At 40.6% G+C, this 18,089-nt stretch overlaps 2 protein-coding genes across 4 annotated transcripts; both read left to right on the forward strand.

Moving 5' to 3' along the window:
* Positions 1 to 19: 19 nt before the first annotated feature.
* Positions 20 to 8,662, forward strand: alkbh1 (alkB homolog 1, histone H2A dioxygenase). Its single transcript, XM_056393971.1, has 6 exons — positions 20 to 283; positions 2,382 to 2,490; positions 3,101 to 3,263; positions 4,516 to 4,606; positions 5,353 to 5,546; positions 5,728 to 8,662. The coding sequence occupies exons 1-6, from the start codon at positions 155 to 157 to the stop codon at positions 6,179 to 6,181; spliced, it is 1,140 nt and encodes a 379-aa protein (XP_056249946.1). The 5' UTR covers positions 20 to 154; the 3' UTR covers positions 6,182 to 8,662.
* A 1,837-nt stretch (positions 8,663 to 10,499) lies between these two features.
* On the forward strand, positions 10,500 to 15,165 carry ldah (lipid droplet associated hydrolase). Of its 3 annotated transcripts, none has more exons than XM_056392604.1 (7): positions 10,500 to 10,652; positions 11,657 to 11,803; positions 12,609 to 12,761; positions 13,103 to 13,272; positions 13,581 to 13,821; positions 14,187 to 14,269; positions 14,497 to 15,165. In XM_056392604.1, exons 2-7 carry the CDS (start codon positions 11,674 to 11,676, stop codon positions 14,683 to 14,685), a joined length of 966 nt encoding a protein of 321 aa, XP_056248579.1. In that variant the 5' UTR covers positions 10,500 to 10,652; positions 11,657 to 11,673; the 3' UTR covers positions 14,686 to 15,165. The 3 variants fall into 3 exon arrangements, with proteins under 3 accessions (XP_056248579.1, XP_056248580.1, XP_056248581.1); XM_056392605.1 differs by having other exon boundaries at positions 12,609 to 12,743; XM_056392606.1 differs by lacking the exon at positions 12,609 to 12,761.
* The last annotated feature ends 2,924 nt before the right edge of the window (positions 15,166 to 18,089 follow it).

Raw genomic sequence — 18,089 nt, forward strand, 5'->3', positions numbered from 1 at the left:
AACTTGAGGCCCAATTTCGTTAAGTGTTTGTGTGTTCTTCAAATTGTGTTCATTTTTTAATCGTTTTCATTATGAAGAAATGTAAAACCATTTAGTTGGGAATGCTCCGGAACGGGCTTGAGTTGAAAGGTTATCAAGTGACGTCACGGCCAAGATGGCAGCCTACATGGTGGAGAGCGGAGAGGATGCATTTAGAAAAATATTCAAGTTTTACAAGAGAAGACACCCTTCGCCAGATTTCAGTAATGTCCTTGACTTTTCCAAAGATGTACCGAGTGACATGGTGAGCTAAGAGTCAAACCAGTAGAACAGACATTGTGGTTCGCAAGACTCACGTGATTGAGCCTGATCTGACGGTGTTGTAACTTGCAACTTTAAGGTTCGTGGACACATTTTTAGTGGGTGTAAATTAAAAAATGAGGACTTACGAAACCACCAGAAATTGCACTTTAGACACAAAGTGGGTCTTGGCAGTGGCGGAAGTGCGCTTCACACGCTTTACTGCCATAAGGCCGGCGTTATACTTCCGTACATACAAGCAGTTAATCGGCAATGGTAATTGAAAACATATGTTTGAAAAGCGTTATCAACAAAACGTTTAGGCTTTGGGACTATCCGAACCAAAGGACGTAGGTGATTAATGTAACACAGAATGATAATTCAGGTCATATGTTTTCTTGAGCCTACGAGATAGATAAATAATTTATCACGAAGGAGAAATTCATTTTGCCATTAGCTCATTGTTGATAATAATGATAACATTTAATAATAAATAAACAATAATAGTTAAATTAGTCCACTTCCTTTGGCTGAGACAAAGGATCTCCTTAACCTTTCTGCAGCGCAGTGAGATGAAACATTTGCTGTAGCTGCTTCTCTGTCCTGCTAGAATGTTGTGGACAGGATGGTTGGTATTGGCCTCCATCTTACATTGCATCCATCTCTCCACAACAGTCCTGAGTGAGTCCAGACTCAAGCCAAGCACAGACCCAGCCTTTTTGACCAGCTTGTCAAGTCTCCTTGGGTTCATGTCTGACATGCTGCTACCCCAGCAGACTGCAGCAGAAAAGAGTACACTGGTCACCACTGACTTATAAAACATGTGCAGCATTTCACTGCAGATGTCAAAGGACCTGAGCCTCCTGAGGAACAATAGCTGGCTCTGCCCCTTCTGGTAGATGGCATCCGTGTTCAGGGACCAGTCCAGTTTACTGTTCAGGTGAACATCTGTATTTATAAGCGTGCACCACCCCAATGTCCCTCCTTCTAATGTTGACTGGCTGAAGGGTGGGCCTAGACCTCTGAATGTCGATGACCATCTCCTTGGTCTTGGAGATGTTCAGAAGAAGGCAGTTCTTGTTGCTTCATTCTCTGAAGGCCACCGCAGGTCCCTGTACTCCTTTATGTGCCCATTCCTGATACACACCATGTAAGCTGTGTCATCCGAGTATTTCTGGATGTGGCAGGACTCAGAGTTGTATTTAAAGTCTGCCGTATATAGGGTGAACAGGAATGGAGCCAGAACAGTCCCCTGTGGAGCCCAAGTGCTGCTCATCACTGTCCCTGAGACACAGTTACCCACCCTGACGTACTGTGGTCGTCTTGTTAGGTAATCCACAATCCAGGACGTGAAGCAGGGATCCACCCCCATCCCTTCAAGCTTGTCTTGTTAAATGTACTTGAATAATCGAAGAACATAATCCTCATTTAACCACCTGGCTCATCCAAGTAAGAATGGGCCCGGTGGAGCATGTAAAGGACAGGATCATCAACTGCAATATGTTCTTTGTAGGCGAACTGTAAGGGGTCTAGTGTATGTTCAACCTATGACCTCAGAAGGTGGAGAAGCAGCTGCTCCAGGGTCTTCATGATGTGTAATATGAGGGCCACCGGTCTGTGGTCATTTATCTCAGCCACTCATCCTACTTTAGGTACCGGAACGAGGACAAGGAGGGAAAGAAGCATTTAATTCATAAAGAGTCAGGAAAATGTGAAAATGTTAGCTGAACTGGAGTTAACTGTGTATAAATATCAGTGGAAAACAATGTGGGATACACCTGCTAATGTTAACATATATGTATAATGCACCAGCGGTACAGACTGTATAGACTCCAAACATCACCAGAGATGAATCAATGAACATCCTTGGCACAGACTGTGCAGTACTTGAAGTTCCATAAATTACAGATTGGTGTCAGAATGTTTGTACCAGGTTGCATTAGATTTCTTCTCTATATTGGTTGACAAGTCTACATAGCCTATACTCAATGAATGGGATTGGCTGGGAGAAAAGGATGGGACTATTTTTATTATTTACATCAGCCACTGCAGCAAACTGGATGCCTGATGTAACTTTGTGTGTGTGTCTGTGTGATTGATAGGTAGTCCCAGCTAAATTGGACCCAGTGACAGTGAGTGATGTGGAGGCTACAAGGGTTGGATTAAAGCCTGTCAGAGACTGGAGAGCCTTCGGCCTGCAGGGCTACCCAGGTAAACACAGGACAGATGGACAGACAGACAGTTCTTTACTCAAATCTAACTCAGGTCAATAGTTTAACACACTCTCAGACCAAAACTAAATTCAGTATTTAGTTGGAGAGAAAACATACATAGAGCAAAACACCAGTGGATGACAAATAAAGATGATGTCAGTAAGATGTTATTCCTCTAGTATCAATACCAGATTATCAATACCAGATTATCAATACCAGATCAGCTTCAGTATTCCTGATCATAGATTCCCCAACTGTTTGAACTCTACTGGAGGGATGAAAGCATTCCTCCAAAACCTGTGGTGTTTTGATGATGTTCTTGGAAAGCACTGCCCAGCATGTCATCTCTAAATCTACCATTGATGTTCAGCTTGGTCTAGATCATTTTCATACTTATCAAACCATTCAGTGAGCCCTCAAGCCCTGAGTGCAAACATCTGCAATTTGTATCTCTCCTTACACTCAGGGGTTTTCTTTTCATTTGTTGCCTGACTCTGCATGAGAGCATCTTCTTTCAGTGTGGCATACTAATGGACATCAATATAACAGTAGATTAATCTTATCAAACATTTCTATGACCCAGTTCTTTAATGTTGTGTGTTGTTCAGGGTTCATCTTCATCTCCAACCCGTTCCTGCTGGGCTCCCAACCGTTCTGGGTCAGACAGTGTCTGAAGACTTACCCTCAGAAGCCCAACGTCTGCAACCTGGACATGCATATGTCTCTCTCTGACACCCAGGACATCTGGGGTAAGAGCATACATGCCCTCAGGTAAGATTAGCTGTACTCCTTCCCACGGACAATTCTGACCTGGGCAAGTTAGTTGTTGTTGTGTCATTCCTTAAAGCATTTTAGGTAATAGCCGGGGAAAACAATAATTGCCCAAACTTTTGGTTGTTCCTTCGCAGTGTTCCTCTACCTGAAATGTCAAATTTTCCTATTACAGCTCCAGTTCATCCAGCTTCAGGAAATCTAGCTGCCACTATCAAATAATCACAGACTCAGTATCTCAGTATCATAGATAGATAGATAGATAGATAGATAGATAGATAGATAGATAGATAGATAGATAGATAGATAGATAGATAGATAGATAGGTGTTGTATGGCCTGGGAACAAAGGATTTCCTGAACCTCTCTGTTCTGCAGTGCAGTGAGATGAAACATTTGCTACTATAGCTGCTTCACTGTCCTGCCAGAATGTTGTGGAGAGGATGGTTGGTATTGTCCAAGATGGCCTCCATCTTACATTCTCTCCATAACAGTCCGGAGTGAGTCCAGACTCCTGCAAAGCACAGACCCAGCCCTTTTGACAAGCTTGTCAGTCCAGTAACCACTACAAATAGAGCCTGATCAATAAATTGTCTGTCTGACAGTCTTCAGGTTATCACAGACTAGGGATTGGTGTATGTGTCAGCCAGTAAATGAAAATATTAGGTAAATGTTAGTATAGAAATGTTGGAAATATGTTTGAGGTAATTTAGAGACAGTGTCCTCATTTCGTTTGTCCAGTAGAGAGGACTGCCAAGTTTAAATCTTGAGACAAATTTTATTTATTTAATTAATTTAATTTTTGTGTCTCCAGAGGGAGCTGTGGGAAGTCTGATAAATTGCCTCAAGTGATGTCATTGGAGTCAGCGTTAGTTGGTGCAAGTTGGAAAATGAAAAGAAATCAGAGGATGTTGTGGAGTTAAAAAGAAGTGACCTTACCAGACCTCTGTAGCCCACCAGGCATAACAAACACAAATCTCCAACTGAACTATCAAACTACCACACTAACAGGCATTTGAGTCGCTATGTAAGTAATGTTGGCAGAAGGTTTTGAGGAAGGAAGAAGTATTTGTGGGGAAAAAAACTCTGGTTCTGCTGCAACAGTTTTTAATGTGTCTGACAGTGTTATAGTGAAGTGCAATGCTAAATCTATGCAGTACTCTTGCTTTGTTTGGTGGAAGCTTGGTTTAGTGACAGTACACTGGCCCACTGTTGCCTGCCTCTTTAAGTGTGTTCTGTGTTGTCCTCCACAGTTGTCCTCCCTCTGGAAAGAGAGAACCACTGACTCTACTGGAGAGGCTGCGCTGGGTCACTCTGGGATATCATTACAACTGGGATACCAAGGTAAGCAACACAGCCTGCTTTGTTAGAAGATAATGTATAAATCTATATCCACATAAACAACAAGCTTTCAGGAGATAGGGTTTAAAATACTGACCCTAAACCCTACCATGCTTAAAGGTCCCATCTTGTAAAAAAATGTATAAAACAGGTTTGGGTTCTGTATAAATACTGTGAACATATTGAGAGAGGAGATGCAAAACGACATTGAGATGGCTTTTGGTTCTTAAAACCAGAAATATATCTTCTTATGGATCAACACTTCAAATAAAACACAGGAGAAGAGGAAAATATGGAGGATCAGGCCAGCAGCGTTTTTTGAATCTCATGCATTTTCTCTCTTTATCTAACTGTCTATAATAAAGGATTCAAATTTCCAAAACATAGTTAAAAACCAGTAGGATCCCTGGCTTCATAAACGCATAGAAAAGAAAAGGACAAAATAGAGATACATTTGTGTAATTTCAGAAGAAAATACAGGCTCCAGTTGTCTAAAACCACCATAAGGCCACCAGGAGTATTTAAACACATCAGTTGTTTTCTTCATGGACCTTTTGTTTTTTTCATTTACAATTTGTGAGATGAGCCAAACGTCTTGTTTGTTTTAAGAACTTTGTGAACAAGTTTGAAAAAAATGTATGGAAAGAAAACTGTGGTATTTAATATTTCACAGCCTGTTATAACATATCTCTCCACATTGCTTTTCTTGTGTAGTGGACCAAATGTTTCCTTTATTGTTCCCTTCACAGACTTACTCTGCCAACCATTACACTCCTTTCCCAGCTGATCTTCACTTGCTGTCCTTACAAATAGCAGCCGCCTGTGGCTTCCCAGGATTCAAAGCAGAGGCTGGAATCCTCAACTACTATCGACCTGATTCCTCTCTAGGAATCCATGTGGACGAAGCAGAACTGGATCACAGCCGCCCATTGCTGTCATTCAGGTGAGAGGGGAGAACAGTATTAACTTAAAGACAGGTTCAGGATCAGTTCACACATTTGTTTTATTGTACCAGCAGTTCAGGCTGTTACTCATTTTTCTGTAGTCAATGCAATTCAGTAATTGCTTGGTTAAGAACAGGAAAATATTCCAAACCCTTTGCTGTTGTTGTTGTCTTTTTCTAGTTTTGGGCAGTCAGCCATCTTCCTCCTGGGAGGCACACACAGACAGGACCCCCCCACTGCTATGTACATACACAGTGGGGATGTAATGGTTATGTCGGGACAGAGTCGCCTCCTTTACCACGCTCTCCCACGAATTGTTCCAGTGCCACAAGACCATACCCCTTTAGAGATGGAAGTCTGCAGCCCGGCCTCCTCCCTGCAGGACAGCACTGTGATGGAACAGATATCAAAACAGGACTGGATGGTGTGCTCCAAGTACATCCAGAGCTCCAGAGTGAATATGACTGTCAGACAGGTGCTGGGGTCTGGGCAGAGCTTCCCAGAAACACCCGCTTATCACCAAAGGACTGATGTAGGCCAGACAGTCGGGTACCGAGACTGCCCAGCAAACAGAGATAGTGGGAAGAGGAAGAGGAGTAGTGGCTGTGCCTCTGTTGATACTGTAGAGACATGAAACAGACCAACTAGTGTAACACTCACTGAGAGATGTGACGGTGCAGGGGATATTTGCATCTGACACCAGAGTCCTCCTTTACAGTGATGTTGTGCTACTTGTCACCTTGATTTAAAAAAACAACAACAGAAACCACTTTAGTCAGATGTGCTTTAATACTTACACCTGGTCCATAGTTAGGCTGTCTGCATAAACAGTGGCACAGCTGGATCAGCTGTCATTCAACCTGAGAAGCCATGTTGTAACTTTTAAATGGTTTTGAGTTACCAATATATGCACTGCCCACATAAAAAGATGGGCACATTGTTATCACCACCAGCACAGCTGTATTTTTACCCCATTAAAAAGTTTGACAAATGTCATGTTCATGGATAATATATTCTGAATAATAATCCCACCAAGAAGAGCTCAAACCTCCACCAAGGCCAAACACCAACAATTACTGATTATTAGCCATTCAGGTTATAAATTAATCAATTAAAAATGAATAATTAATCATACATTCTATTTAAATACGTTCACACTTGGGTTGCTCATGATGGGCCAGACAGGTTTAAGGGGTTTATTTGCAGCTGACCAGCTGGTTGGGTTACTTTGACCCAGCTCTTTGTTCCTTTATTTAAGGTTAGGGTAAGGGGAGAATGACAGTTACATTACTGTTGATGCACTGTTCTTTTGGGACGAATGGAGTCAGTATTTGCAGAATGATCAAAAAATATACATTATGGTCAATGATCAAGAGGTCCTCCTAACGGATATGATCAATATCCAGACTCTGTGAAAGAAGACGGTAGAAAAATTACCACCTGTGACTGGCACCTGAATTGTACTGTTGGGAATTAATGGAATCAATAATTTTTTTCGAAATTCATTGGCTGTACAACAACTAGCATTATCCATATGCAGGTTAAAAAATTTACAACCAATTACACTTTGTTTTGCTTTATAGTAATATTAAATAATTATAGTAGAACAATTGGTCAGAAAGTGAGTGAACTCAGATCAAGACTGACCAGCTGAGCCAGGAGGTCAATAAATTAAAACACAATGGTTTGAAAGGAGCTTTGGACATTTGCAGCATGAGGAGCAGGCATTGGTAGGGTGGCTGGGCAGGGCAAATGCACTTCAATGGCCCAAAACACTTCCAATAAGAGAAACAAGCTGCAAATTCATAAACGATGCAGATTCAAAAACGCATACGTAAATACAAAACAAATACAACAACTGCAACGTTGTGACAAATGAAAAAACGGCTGCAGGAAGCCAAAACAAAGACATAAATAGCAAACACTGCAAATACAGAAACAATGCAACAACAAAAACACAAAACCACCAAAACAAAAATCTGAAAAAAGTGCTGCATATCAAGACAACACATCTGAGGTCGCTACTATGAAGGAAGTTCAACATACCCGGGATAACGTTTAGTTATCTGCGTTATCTGAACCTAACATTGACCGCCCTGATAACCTGTACTACAAAGCTGGTTATCAACTGCCTCAGTTAACCCTGGTTTTACATCCAGGTACGAGCACGTTCATGTGAAAGAGGCAGAGTGGTTAATTATAAGCAACATCGTCTGAAACATGAACAAAGTACTTAATATGATCTGAGATGAAACGCTTACTTGATGGTAAGTTATAGCAATGACCAGAAGTCATGTTCAACAATGTCAAATGTTAACAATAAGATCACATGACTCAAATATAAAAAATATTATTTCCATGTCTAAATATAATTTCTGTTGAAGTCTAAAGACTAAAGATACATTGTAAATAAGTGCACGAATTATCATCACGTTTGAATATTTTCAACATGTGATGCAGAGAGAATAGTTAAAGTTCATGTCAAACTTTCTGCTGTAGAGAGGAGAGAATGAAAAGTGGAGAGAAGTAGTCGAGGTCTGATGAGTCAGTCTGACTGTAATGTTCATTTATAATCATGGAAATAATTAACACTGTGTGGCTAATTGTTCTAATCAAAGACATCAGAGGTTTAGTTTTTTTCTCCAGTTCTGGTCAATGAGTATCCTTATATTATTCTGAGCTGCATTGATGATGAAGAGAGTAAAAGCTTCATCACTGTCAGGAATCCTGTCAGATTAAACAATATCTGTTCAATAAAAATTAACCTATAATAGTTATTATATAGGCTATTTATTTAAGGTGATTTTAGAAGCTTTGCTTTAAAACCAGAGTGGACATATGGAAAGACTCAAACAGGAAAACTATTCCACTGATTTTTTTATATTTTATATCTACTGCTCGTTATTATTGATCACTTTATTGTAAACTCTTTTTTTCCCTGTTAGGATCCTGTAGGAATGATGACTCAGTTTTTCCAGTAATCTGATTGGTCAATAGTTTGGCTGTTGACAGGTTTTGGTGTGATCCTCTGAAGTTATGTTATAAGTTAGTATTGTTGTACTAGTTCATTCCTCTAATTATTTCATTACCATCCCATAAAGTATATTGAATTGTATATACTTTGATTCATTTCTTTGGGTGTGTGTGTGTGTGTGTGTGTGTGTGTGTGTGTGTGTGTGTGTGTGTGTGTGTGTGTGTGTGTGTGTGTGTGTGTGTGTGTGTGTGTGTGTGTGTGTGTGTGTGTGTGTGTGTGTGTGTGAGAGAGAGAGAGAGAGAGAAAAAGAAAGAAAGAGACAGACAGACAGAGAATGAATGTGTGTATTTTATAACAAATTTGCACTATAATTCTACAGCATTACTTTTGATTTATTATGACTTCCAAAAGTATCAGGAGTCAAACAGATTACCTTTTTGCAAACTGATATACTGATAACTGATAAATAAAATACGTACTGATGAAAGTACTGATGTCGCAAGCCAGGCAAATCCAGGCTTTTTTACATCAATCTAGATGCTTGCTCATGGTATGACAGCTGTCAAAATTGCCCCTCTGTGCTCCATTAAAGTACTTAAGGCCTGGCTGTGAGACTGAGTGAACTGTTGAGCCATAAAATACATAAAAAATACGGAGCACACTCAAATCACACATTGGATCATGATGAACAGACTATTCAAGTTGAAAATCTTTACTGACGTACATTGTATAATTTGTTGAGAACAAAATGACGTAACAACGGTCAATGGAAACCAAAATCATGAACCAATTGAGGGTTGGATTCACAATCACACTGAAAATCAATGTAAAAAAATTGAAATCACAGGCTGATTCAGCTCATAATGTGACTCAGTAGTGTGTATGGCCCCTGTTGGGACTCATTCAAGATACCATATGTTTCTTTGCTCCACAGACAAAGGAACTCACTTCCCCACAGTTCCTCACTGTTCACAACTGTTCCCCCAGGGACCTCACTGATCAGTCAGTGATGGTCAGCGTGTGACGTGACCCCCCCATATACACACCAGTAACCTGCTGGAGGGAGGAGGGCTCTGGCAGTGCTCCTCCCAGTCCTCCTTGCACAAAGAAGCAGGTACTGGTCCTGCTGCTGGGTTGATGCTCTTCTACGGCCCTGTCCAGCTCTCCTTGTGTAATGGCTGGTCTCCTAGTATCTCCTCGATACTCTTGAGAACAAACCTTCCTGTGACCGCACATAAGGATGTGCCATCCTGGAGGAGCTGGACTACCTGTGCAACCTGATTGGGCTGCAGGTACTGCCTCGTGCTACCAGTAGTAAGAAGGACCCTAGAAAAACACAAAATTAGAGAAGAATCAGTGAGGAAGGATCAGGACAGCGCAACTGTCTGTGGCCACCACATGTAAAACCATTCCCTTTTTGGGGATTGTCTTGCTTTTGCCTCTCCATTGCATTCACTTTCATTTGCACCAAAGCAGGTGAAATTGATTCACAATTACTCGTGTTTCCTAAATGGACAGATTAATTTCCCGGAAGTTTAACTGACTTGGTGTTAAACTGTGATCATTTAGTGTTCCCTTAATTTTTTGAGCGGTGTACTTTAAAACACAGAAATAGCATTTGTTTCTGTTTCAATTACATAACAGCAGCAGTAAATTTGAACAGATTATTGTTTAATTTATATATTTTTCACAATTTATTAATGTGATTATTTATTTCATAATTATTTATTAATTCATTATTGAACATTTTGAGCAAGGTATCCTTTATTATATATTGCCAGTATTATTTAGTTTATTTAACTTATTTACTTTATGCAAAGAAGCAGCGACTTAAGTCACTGTACTGAGTGCTGTCTCTGCTTATATGTTAGCTATTGTATCATTCCTACCGCTCCTTCACTCAGCTTTGAGCTATCTACACTCCAGAACTACAGGGGGCAGCAATGTGAATGAGTTTTGGATGGTAATCACTCTTTAACAAAACCAAGAGAGCTATCGTGGGACGACCGCTCAGCTGATCAATCAGAGGCCGGCAGTGTTCGAAGCAGGAAGTCCTCACACAGAAGAAACGGGAGACGCTAAACTATGAGCAGGATATCATATTAATCTTTTTTTTCACCGATATTAAGAGGTAAAGTATAATTTAGTACACACTATACTTGTCAGATAAAGACAAAAAAAGGCTACTAGGATTCAAGCTAACGTCACTCAGTATATTGTAATTTCAACTCATTGAAGTTATTGTCAGTGGTCGTTACTCTCAAACCAAACTGCATTTAAATTCAATTTTATCCGGCTTTATATCGGTATAGGAGAGGACCATAAAATGTTAAATACCGCTCAGTATACCATATTAACCAGCAATTATTTTTTAGCAATACCAGTATCCGTGTTTGATGATTGAGGTATATCTATACGCCATCGCGTATAGGGATAGATTTGAATATTAGTTACTGTTACATTTCATGCCAGTTGCTTTGGCTTGAGGGACAACGCCCACAAAGGAGACCGGAACTGTGTCCCATTTCATACCATTGGTGCTGCCTGTAATGCAGTCTCTTCTGTATAGAGGATCTTTGGCAATATCACACGAGAGGGAGTGATGATGTACTGAATATCAACAAGGCTGTGCGTGCCTCGTACCTATGACTGAATCACAGACTTGCTGATATTCAGTACATCACTCCCTATGGTGGGATATTGCTTGGTGTTTGAATATTTTGAATTTTAAAAATGGTGTCCGTTAAATTGAACTTTATATGATATGTAGCCTTCTCACTGTGTACTTTCTGTTACTTAAATACTGTGTAGGCTTTATGGTTGGAGAATTTTAAGTTATTTGAATTTAGTGTTGAGAGGAGCTCCTGAATGCACCACATTCACGTCTCGCTTTTTAGCCTTTGACACAGATGAACTGCATCACCTTTGGACCCTGCTGTCAAACTGTAGAGCCAGTTGTAATAGATTGTTGCATTGTGGTAATAGAGTATTACAGTAGCACCTTTTTATTAGATTTGAATTAATGTACTTAGCATTTGAATGAATGGGTTGAAGCTCCTGAAAAGTGCATTCAAATATGACTTTTTAAGTGAAATGATCATAATTGGCTTTCTGATGTTTCCTTTCTCTTCAAAGCTTATGAGATGTAAAACATGGTGACAGGCAGCAGAGATGAACCACAAACAGACTTTATCTTCTGTTGTGGAGCCAACACAGAGGTCCTTAAATTTGGCTCCTGTCAGTTACATTCTGGACACAAAATTCTTTTTCTTATCATTCCAGGTGAGTTGGACTAATACTCCGTGTTAATGATTGTGTGTCTGGTTCATCAGCTGGAAGGGATTTGGCTGTGGCTGAGCTTTTTATTCATTAGATAGCTAGAACCAATCATAGTTTTGTGAGCCTCTTCCTCCGTCCACCATATAGTTGAAACAGAAGTTTTTGTATCCAGTCCTAAAAATGAGAGTTGTAGTCAAAAGAGATCCAGAGAGTGTTAATGACATGCAGTTGTTATGATTTTACATTGATAATGAACTTTTACATTTCAGTACTATTCACTTGAACTGATTTAACTAAGCCATGTGTATTTATTGTGATGCTGAACCTGTTAAGATGTCCAATGATTAAAACAAACCATAATATAATGATTGCATTGACATGTGCTCTGTGGATTCTGCAACTTTTTCATCGACCATCAGGTAGAGTGTACATCTGTCAGTCACCTGGCGCCAAACTCTATCTTTATTTATCTTTGGACTAAACCAAACAGTTTAGTCTATTGGAATTTCATTGACCACAGTGGTGATCTCCAAATCTCTGAGTTTTTAGTCATAAAACCTTAATAGAGAGTGAATGCCACCAAACACCACTATGATCAGTATACAGTATATTTACAGGGAGGAGTATCATCATTTTAACTAAACATGCCTTTTTGCATGGTAGGGGTATCTTCACATCACTTCACTCACAATGTAACAACCTTTGCTTGTAATAACTAATTGTATGACAACAAATGAAGTATGGAAAAAGTAAAAAAGTAGAACACAATGTAAAATACACATACTGTATGTTTTCCTCTTCCATTCAGGTAATCCTGGTGTAGTGGGCTTTTACAAAACCTTCATGCAAACACTGCACAGTATGTTTGGCTACCACCACCCAGTGTGGGCTGTAAGCCATGCTGGCCACTGTGTACCTCCAGACTCCATGGACATGGTACAAGGTACCAATGATTCTCAAGGTCTTTACACTATAGACTCCCATCTAATCTGTCTAATCTGATCTAAACTAGAGAACTATTATTGGTGAAAAGGTGGGTGTGGGGGGTGGGGGAAAGCATCAAGGAGTAGTTCATTGAAGTTAAATGTGACTAATAGTATCTGATTTAATGTCGGCTTACTTGAAAGTTGAAGTTGTACTTGAAACTCCATGTGTTTCCATTAGTTAGCATGGAAGCAAAGTGCACTGGCCTGTTTCTTTGCTGTCCCTAATATACCAACAAGACTCTACTGTGTATTTCGAGCATACCAAACAAGTTACGTAGATGAAAATGTATCTCCCTTTAAAATGTATTTCAAACAGATGCATCCTCGGCTGCAGAGGCAGATGTGTTTGGTCTGAACGGTCAGATTGAACACAAGTTAGCGTTCCTCAGAAAACATGTTCCCAAAGAAACCAACCTGATCCTGGTTGGACACTCCATCGGCTGCTACATCATTCTAGAGATGATTAAGAGAGACCCTGAACTCAAGGTAAATCACTTTACCTCATGATTTCTAAGAGCTGAAATTTGCAATATTGATGTTTTGTGACTGCATTAATCATAATTTTGTTATATTACTCCAAATCACCCTGCTGTCTATTGACATCTCAAATTAGAGGACGACACATAACAGAGAAGTTAGTGTCTGTCAGACAATGGTGTGAAAACTCCCCTCTCCTCTTCACACTAACAGGAAGCAGATTCACTCACATGAAAAACTCCCCTTTGCTATTCAGGAGGTTTCTTATCTCAGTGACTCTTGTTTTCCCTTCGATTTGTCTGTTTTATTTGATACAGATTCTGAAGGCTGTCATGCTGTTTCCTACCATTGAGCGCATGGCTCAGACCCCTCAGGGGAAGGTTATGACCCCTGTGCTGTGTCACATGCGTTATGTGGCCTACCTGCCTCTCTTCCTGCTCTCTCTGCTGCCTGACAGATTCAAAAGCAGCCTGATCAAACTGGTGTTTGGTGGCATTCACTCTTTGGACCTCACAGTCGTTCAGCCTACTGTAGGTCTGCTCACTGGAGACTGTGCAGGTTGGTTAAGCTTGTTGCTCACCTAGATTCATTTGATTTTAATATGTTTAGTTTTTGTTGAGAATGTGTTATGTAATGTCGAATCATTTCTGTTAATTTTTAGCCATTTTTTGCAGTTGGAAACAATTTAAAATGAAATTATGAATGGGGGAATTTTGCTGGGTTTTTGTATGTAAAGGCTTGTTTTACACAGCAAGTTGAATAATCAACTTGATAACAGAAACGGTTTTTCATCAGAACATAAAACAACAAAATCGCCAAACTGTGGTTCACACTGCAGACCATACCTTTAAATATCTCTAGTGAATGTGAAGTTAATACCTAAATCAAAGCCATGACGCAAATGCAATTGTCTCTCTTTATAGCTAATGCTATGTACATGGGTGGTCAAGAAATGAAGAATGTTCTGGAAAGAGACAATATAACCATCAAGAATAATCTTGAAAAGGTAAGAAAATACATACCTACTGTATATGATTCAATGTGCTAAATGGCTACCAGTCAATGATTGATGGAATTAAGACATTGTGAAAATATAAAATATTAATGAATAAATTAATAATAAAATACTGAGCTTGAATAATCAGCTAATGGTTCACTAATTTTCAGCTGTTAATTTTTAATTCAGTATGCTTTGGCAGTTCTATAGTAAACAAAATATGTTTCTATTTTCAGCTCATATTTTACTATGGAGCTACAGATCATTGGTGTCCTGTGCAGTATTATCTTGACATCAAGCAGGACTTCCCACATGGAGACATCAGACTGTGTGAGAATGGGTTCCGGCATGCCTTTGTCCTGGATGCAGGAGGAGAAGTCGCCAAAATGGTGGTAGAATGGATCCATGGAGACTTGAGGACATGAGTTCTTTAATTTTTTCATGTACTGATGACCATGATGCTCTGCAGTGTCCAGACCTGCAGCAGTGTTCAGTGGCAAAGATGGATTTTTGTATTAGCAGAGATCATGGAACTGAATTTAAATAAGACAGACTGTATATCAAATATTAATTTTAATATATATATTGTATAATGATGTGATTTGCCTTGCAATTGGGGTGGAAAAAATGATGGTGGTGGAACTTATGTAGAACTTTGACTATGGAAGTAGTGAATGTATTCTATTAAAACCCTAAATAGAGTGTTGTGATCAGCATCAGTCTCCGAAGATAAAATGAGAAACCAGAAATCTGCTGTAGCACTTCTCATAATGGTGTTGTCATTTTGCACATTTTTATTTTATGGTATTTTTATTTCACATTGTTTTTCACATATACAGAAATGTGGGACATTAAATTTATGCATTCCATAGTATGATGACTTAATAAAATTTTATTTTTCATTGGCTTGTGTCTGTTGAAGGTTCTGTGCTGTAAAACATCAGAGCTGCCTATGGTGTAATGGCATTGTATTGAAAAAGTTGCCAAACATTTAGCCACAGGTGTCAGTTGTAGGATTCTAAGCACATCTTGAACAAAATAAAAATAAATACACATAATAGGCTTCTTAAATGTGAATGTGAATATTTGTCATGTTTACCAACCATCAACATGAGTTAGACAATGAGACTATTCTTCTCTGCAGGTTTCATATATAAACTTTTTCTCTATAACACTGTACATGACTAAATGAACCACAGTGAAACAGACAGTGACTGATCCCCATGAATGTCATTAGATTGATGTAATGGTACTGGTAAATGTTGCTAAATAGTAACTGGATGGGGCATCCTGTCAACCAAAGCACTGATCATGAACCGTGGGGGCAGTGGACTATGTGCCCATCGTATGCCATTTTGCAGTAGCTTGCTGGTAATTCAGCCAAAGTCATACAGTCTGTCGCACATAGTGATTAGGTAATTACATTAATTTTTTTTTTTTTTCTTTTTACCAATTTTGTGATGTTAACTAGTGAAACTACAAACAATTAGGGGGCCATGAAAGGAAGGGAAAGACTCTTGTTTTACCATTGCTTCTTCATCCTGACCATTGTGCAGACATGGCCAGGCTCTTCCAGGGCGCTCCTCTGCATGAGACCTGAGCAGTTTACTTGACACACTAGTTGCTGTCTTTGTTTCATGTTCTTAATTCGTTTTAATTGTTTTTTAGGTCGTGTGTGTGTGTGTGGGTTTATGTCAGAGATCCAGTATGTGGGCTACAGGGTAGTTCACACTTTTCGTTGTTCCTTTATCTCAGCCGGTAGTTCTACTTTAGGGACTGGAACAAGACATGATGTTTTCCACAGGACCAGGACCTCCCTGTTTGTAGACCTAAGTTGAAGATCCTCTGGAGAGGCTCAGCCAGCTGGGCTGCACAGTCCTTTAACAGCCTTGGACATGCACCATCTGGGCCTGGTGCTTTTCCAGGACATAGCCTCAGTACACAGGATTTGTAGGAAGGCTGAAGGAAAACCATTTTATGATCTGACCTGGCAAGTGGTGGTAGAGCTGAGACAGTGTTAGCCTCTTTGACATTTGCACACAACAGATCAAGTGTCTTATTTTCCCTTGTGGGACAGTCAACTTATTGAGTGAAGCCAGTCAGGTGAGAGTGACATGGTTAAAATCCCCCGATATTGCAATGAATGCACCATCCTCGTGAATGACGTCACGCGCGACTGCAGGCTCGGCTCGTGGTTGAATGTAAACAACAATGGTGACGATGTGTCAGAACTCCCTCAGTACATAGTACAGTCTAAGACCACCTGCCAACAGTTCAATATCCCGACAGCAGATCTTCTCCTTCACTGTGATCTGACCGGGGTTGCACCATCTATTGTTCACAAGCAGAACCAGTCCTCCACAGGGGATTAGACAAGCTGCATCATTAGCTGTGTCATCTTTCCACCAGGTGACAGAGTTTCTTGAAGTTATAGTAACAGCTTGAATGAGCTGCAAAGGCACGTATGGCGTAAAAACAGTCTGGAGAGTCTGACTTATTCTTCCCACTTGCTCCGGCGTCTCTGTCCGATCGTACTGCAGTGAAGCCGGGTAAATCCACATAACGATATGCTCACTGGTTCTTCACAAGTGCCTCCAGTTCATCACACTTGTTGGCCAGGAAGTTGGCCACGGCTGTTAAAGGACTGTGCAGCCCAGCTGGCTGAGCCTCTTCAGAGGATCTTTAACTTAAGTCTACAAACAGGGAGGGTCCCGGTTCTGTGGAAAACATCATGTCTTGTTCCGGTACCTGAAGTAGGACGAGTGGCTGAGATAAATGACCACAGACCGGTGGTCCTCACATCACACATCTTACTTGGATGAGCCAGGTGGTTACATGAGGATTATGTTCTTTGATTTTTAAAGTGCATTTAACACCATCCAACCCCCCATTCTTAAAGACAAGCTGGAAGGGATGGGGGTGGATCCCTGCTTCAAGTCCTGGATTGTTGATTACCTAACAAGACGACCACAGTACGTCAGGCTGCGTAACTGTGTCTCAGGGACAGTGGTGAGCAGCACTGGGGCTCCACAGGGGACTGTTCTGGCTCTGTTCCTGTTCACCCTGTATACGGCACACTTTAAATACAACTCTGAGTCCTGCCATATCCAGAAATACTCGGATGACACAGCTATTGTGGCGTGTATCAGGAACGGGCAGGAAGAGGAGTACAGGGATCTGACTATGACCTTCAGAAGGAGGCAGTTCTTGTCACTTCATTCACTGAACACCTCCAAGACCAAGGAGATGGTCATGGACATGGAAGTCTAGGCACACCCTTCAGCCATTAAACATTAGGACTGGACTGGTCCCTGAACACGGATGCCATCAACTGAAAGGGGCAGAGCCAGCTCTTTTTCCTCAGGAGCCTCAGGTCCTTTGACGTCTGCAGTGAAATGCTGCATGTTTTATCAGTCAGTGGTGGCCAGTTTACTCTTTTTTTTCACAACATGAAGTCAAGGAGAAGCTTGTCAAAAAGGCTGTTAACATGTCAATTTTAAACATCAACGCATCTTTTCTTTTAGACTGTTTGTCACACGGTGAGGTTAAGTTGGGGTTTTGTCCTGTCTCCATGTCTTGTCATTTCCTGTTTTATTTTGAAAAGTAACTCTCCTCTCGTTTCAGGTCACTTGCCCTTCCTCATGTGTCACCTGTCTGAGTGTCTTCCCTGATTCCTGATTGTGTCCACCTGTTTCCCATTGCCCTCATGTGTCTTATAGTCTGCGTCTCCCTTTGTCTTGTGCCAGAGTGTCTCGTTCCAGTCGTGCACCCCAGCCTACTATCACAGTCCATGCCTTGCCTTGTCTTTGCATTATACTTCGTCTTTACC

This window comes from Seriola aureovittata, chromosome 13 (genome assembly GCF_021018895.1).
Source record: "Seriola aureovittata isolate HTS-2021-v1 ecotype China chromosome 13, ASM2101889v1, whole genome shotgun sequence".
NCBI classification, from domain to species: Eukaryota; Metazoa; Chordata; class Actinopteri; order Carangiformes; family Carangidae; genus Seriola; species Seriola aureovittata.

Bases quoted from the DNA above. Each gene is read 5' to 3' on its own strand.
- alkbh1 (XM_056393971.1), top strand. From the start codon at position 155: ATGGCAGCCTACATGGTGGAGAGCGGAGAGGATGCATTTAGAAAAATA. The intron at 3,264-4,515 runs GTAAGATTAGCT...TGTCCTCCACAG, and splicing joins AAGAGCATACATGCCCTCAG to TTGTCCTCCCTCTGGAAAGA. The intron at 5,547-5,727 runs GTGAGAGGGGAG...GTCTTTTTCTAG, and splicing joins CGCCCATTGCTGTCATTCAG to TTTTGGGCAGTCAGCCATCT.
- ldah (XM_056392604.1), top strand. From the start codon at position 11,674: ATGGTGACAGGCAGCAGAGATGAACCACAAACAGACTTTATCTTCTGT. The intron at 11,804-12,608 runs GTGAGTTGGACT...TCTTCCATTCAG, and splicing joins TCTTTTTCTTATCATTCCAG to GTAATCCTGGTGTAGTGGGC. The intron at 14,270-14,496 runs GTAAGAAAATAC...TTCTATTTTCAG, and splicing joins TCAAGAATAATCTTGAAAAG to CTCATATTTTACTATGGAGC.